Source organism: Lactuca saligna, chromosome 8 (assembly GCF_052625555.1).
Source record: "Lactuca saligna cultivar CGN05327 chromosome 8, ASM5262555v1, whole genome shotgun sequence".
NCBI lineage: Eukaryota > Viridiplantae > Streptophyta > Magnoliopsida > Asterales > Asteraceae > Lactuca > Lactuca saligna.
The window spans coordinates 116,277,275-116,281,693 of record NC_136424.1 but is presented as its reverse complement, the minus strand read 5'-3'; the positions used below and the strand labels follow the sequence as shown (position 1 = coordinate 116,281,693).

At 34.5% G+C, this 4,419-nt stretch overlaps 1 protein-coding gene across 1 annotated transcript; it reads left to right on the top strand.

Annotated features, from left to right (window-relative positions):
- Positions 1-2,029: 2,029 nt before the first annotated feature.
- LOC145011655 (early nodulin-93-like) lies at positions 2,030-2,880 on the top strand. The gene is made up of 4 exons (XM_078970390.1): positions 2,030-2,189; positions 2,313-2,374; positions 2,485-2,560; positions 2,659-2,880. The coding sequence occupies exons 1-4, from the start codon at positions 2,141-2,143 to the stop codon at positions 2,745-2,747; spliced, it is 276 nt and encodes a 91-aa protein (XP_078826516.1). The 5' UTR covers positions 2,030-2,140; the 3' UTR covers positions 2,748-2,880.
- Positions 2,881-4,419: the final 1,539 nt, after the last annotated feature.

The window sequence follows — 4,419 nt, the reverse complement described above, 5'->3', positions numbered from 1 at the left end:
GACCGGAGGGTTTCCACTGAGACAGGACTGGAGGGTCTGACCCGAGCTGTGAGACTGGTGGGTCTTCACCGAGACGCATGACTGGAGGGTCCATGCCGAGCTATAGCAATGAGAGGCTAATTATCTGTGCATGTGGTATTTTGGGGAACTTACTAAGCTTCCTGCTTACCGTGTTGTGTGATTTGTGTTTTAGGTACTTCTTAGGACACCAAGCGTGATCGGCGTGATTATACACACTTGTTCGAGATTATGTTGAGGATTCTGGGATTTGACTTATGTTTGTGGATTTATGTTTATATTGAGACACTTACGGTTTTTTTATGAAATATAATATATGTGTTTTATGAGTTTTAAAAATGAAAATTTTGGTTTGAAAATTTACATCGTTATAGTCATCTCGTCCAAAAATTAAGTCCAACGCGCTTCTTGTTTATATTGACACCAAGCCCAATTGCACTACTTCAAGTCCACAAGCAAATTGCATGCCTCCAATAGTCCTGCACTCCTTCCATACCTCCAACGACAAAAAGTTTCGGTAAATCTTGCAAATAAGCTCAAAAAACTAGAAAGCATCCTATAAAGGAGAAAAATAACAGAAAGAGAAAATATGCTTGAAGAGTAACTAAAATGAGATGTTTTTTAACTAAAAATAAACTATGAAAAGAAGTAATAAAATGAAACTATAAGTGATGCTCTATAGTTCATCATGACGTTTCTATCTAATCAATGGATGGTTAAATCTATTGGATGAATTAGGGTTTATATTGGAGATCTGGATATCCCTTTGATCGTGTGAACACTTTCAGAACTGATATTTCTACCTATGTCTGAGTTGCAAGAAATTCATCCTAGGGTAATCCTAGAGGACACTTACGAATCTAGGCACATAAATCGTAAGCCAAATTGCTAGAAGGATTCTATGTTCATTGGAAGGAAAGAGGGCTAATGATTTCATATCTCTTCTTAAAGTGAAGAGTCGTTTATATAACAAACGAGATTTCAGGTTTGCCTCTTAGGGTTGGTCGTCATAGGATGCTTTGGAAGCAAGTCAGGATATCCGAAATTTAATGAGGAAATAAAAGGTTTCCAAAATTGACAAATTTCAGCGGGATCCCAGCTAAGGGCTCTACCCCTTGGACCCCGCTAGGGGCGCTGCCCCTAGACCCCGCCAAAAGGGCGATGCCCCTTTGAAAACCCCAGACTCAGGGACGCTGCCCCTAGACCCCCGACTAGTCGTCGAACCAACTTCTAATTCGATCTTATACATGCGTGCATTCCGCACAGACCCGTACATATATTAGAGTACAAATTATGAAGCTTCTTAGCTCACATGTTAGTTCTAATTACATAAAATAACATGGTGACACTAAAATCACCAAGAAAATCCCATCAAATGGAATTTTGGTAATATGAACCCTAATCTCTGTGTATGAGTGAAAAATTATATAAAATTAAGAAATTCAGAAAAAACTTTAAAAAAATAAGTGAAAAATTATATAAAATTATAAAAGGAGAAAAAAGTTTAAAAAAAAAGACTTGAATTAGGTAAGTAAAAAAGTGTTAAAAATAAATTGTACAAAATTAAAATATTTGAAAGGTAAACAGTTAAAAAAAAAAGATTTGAATTTGGTAAGTAAAAAAGTTTTGAAGATAAATTGTACAAAATTAAAATATTTGAAAAGTAAACAGTTAAACAAAGATAACTTTACTTCTTACTTCAAGAGAGAGAGAGTTTTGTTTTTTAGGATCACCATTTCTTTATTATTTTTCATTTTAAAGATTCTCAATTTACTTTAAATATAAATATATTACATAAAAACCTTTAGCAAAACTTTTCTCACGCACAAACAAAGGCACATGGGTATATAAATTACCATTTGTACGAAGATAAATAAAAGTAAAACAATCGACTCCAAACAGGTGACATGAAGCAAAACCATCAAAGCCTAATCTTGAACCTTGAAACATGAACCCAACACCACCTGAGTTTGTCTCACACACCACTTTTAATTAAAGCCCTATAAATACTCTACTCTCATCATCCAAAACATCAATCCCACTTCATATTCTGCAACATCCAACAAAGAATAATCATTATCATCTCTTCTTCTTCTAAAAATTGTGCAATATTTCTCGCATAATGCCTTCAGTCGACCAAAAGCTAGCCATGGCCAAGAGCTGCTCTCATGGTAATCCTCTCTCTCTCTCTCTCTCTCTCTCTCTATATATATATATATATATATATATATATATATATATATATATATATGACTAAAGTTTTGTTTCTTTTGATTTGTGGTTTGTACGAACAGAGGGAGTAGTTGCAGGAGCTAAAGCAGCTGTGTTAGCCACCATTGCCACTGCTATTCCAACTGTTAGTCTCCTTCTCTCTCTTCTTTACTTACTTGTTTCCATAAGTGTTTCATCTTTTTAACATAAGCCAAATGACTGAGTATAATATATACATGCGTGTATATGTTTCAGATGGCAAGTGCAAGAATGGTGCCATGGGCAAAGGCTCATCTTAACCATACAGCCCAAGCTCTCATCGTCTCCACAAGTACATAAATCCTACCATCTTCAAAGATCTTTCTTTTGTCTTTGGCATGATATATATATGAAACTAAGAATTTGTATATATATGTTATAAAATTACAGTGGCAGGAGCTGCATATTTCATAGTTGCTGACAAGACAATTCTCAAAAGTGCTAGAAGAAACTCCTTCGACAATGCTACTCAGCCATGAATCTTTGGGATTGTATTCGGTTTACCTGTAACCTGTAGTACTCTTGATTTTCAAAAACATGCGCCATGTATTAGAATCGATTATGTAATGTAAAATAAAGTGGAAAAAATCAATAAATATATTGGCTTATATATATGCTACATAAGCTGTGACCTCTTTTATTATTACTTATTTTATCTTTAAGACCTCCATTTTATTTATTTATTTATTTTATCCATATTTCTACGTAGATAAAGCAATTATCAAAATCAAAAGAGTTAATTATGAGAACAAAAATTTAGTAGATTCTACATATTTGATTACCTCCATTAATGTTATGACAAAATGTGTGGTTTGGTTCAAAATTTCATCAACAAGAAGTACACAAATAAAAATATTTTCCCACATAGCATATCGAACACTACCCTAATTAACCTTGTAACTCTAGAAGTCAACACACTTGAAAATCAAGAATAATTTCTTAATTAATAGTTGTCGAACACTAATTAACCTTGTAACTCTAGAAATCACACACTATAAATGATATCCAACACACCGTGTTTTATCGGAAGTTTGCATATTTTACACATATTAATATTCAAAAGTTTTGTATCTGATCGCGGAATGTGTATAAATTGGCAAAATAAGTGTGAAATATGTATAAGTTGGTAAAATAAAGAAAAACCTTGTAAATGTTTACATGGTATGAAATATGGAATGAAAGCAATAATTTTTAAATCTCAACAAAATCATTAAAGGTCGTCGTTATTCAATCACTAAGTGTGATAAATTTCACGATGGATTGTTAGATTCCGTAAAGATAAATTCATCAAAATGAGTGATGAATTAACAACCTTTAATAATGTGTTATTAGGTTACACAAAGCGGCCTCGGTTAGGACTCTCGGCAAATCCAAGCGACTCGACAAATGCCATGTCATTAACTCGGAGTCTCGCTCCTCTCATCATTACAGTCTTCCTCTCTTCTTCCTCATTTGCTAGCTCACTCCCCTTCTTCGTCTTCTTCCTTCTTGAAACTGATGTGGAGTTCGGCACTCAAGGCACGACTCCCTTCGACCTTATAATTTATGGACATTTAAGCATTATTGTTTTTAGCGTAGCCTTATTAGTTTGTATATGCATTTTTGTTATGGCCAACCCATGTGTGATGTGACCCGTTTTCTATACCTATGTACTCATTGTATATATATTGATTACTTGAATGAGAGATCGTTTACGAGAAAATACTATTAATTTCATGGTATCAGAGCACCATAGCCTGTTTACCCTTCAACCCTAAGTCGACATTGCCTTCCATGTCGACTGTACGATCTCTCATCACCATTCTTCTTCTATCTGTCTTTTTCTCTTTTACCTTTCATCATGTCTCTTCCCATGAATGACAAGCACTCATCTACAATCAATATCAAGCATACAATCCCCTTTGTTCTGGACTTGGATCAGATGAATTATGATATCTAAAGAGAGTTATTTGAAATTCAATATTAGGTATGGTGTAGACGATTATCTCCATCATCCTGTTACGGCATCAAGCGACAAAGATAAAGAAAAAGCTACTGAAGAATCTCTTGCTGCGAAGACCACTTGGCTTCGTGTGGACTCCATCGTGAGATCATGGTTATACGAAACTCTCTCTCTATATACCTCTTCTCAACATAATTTTTAAGAAGCAT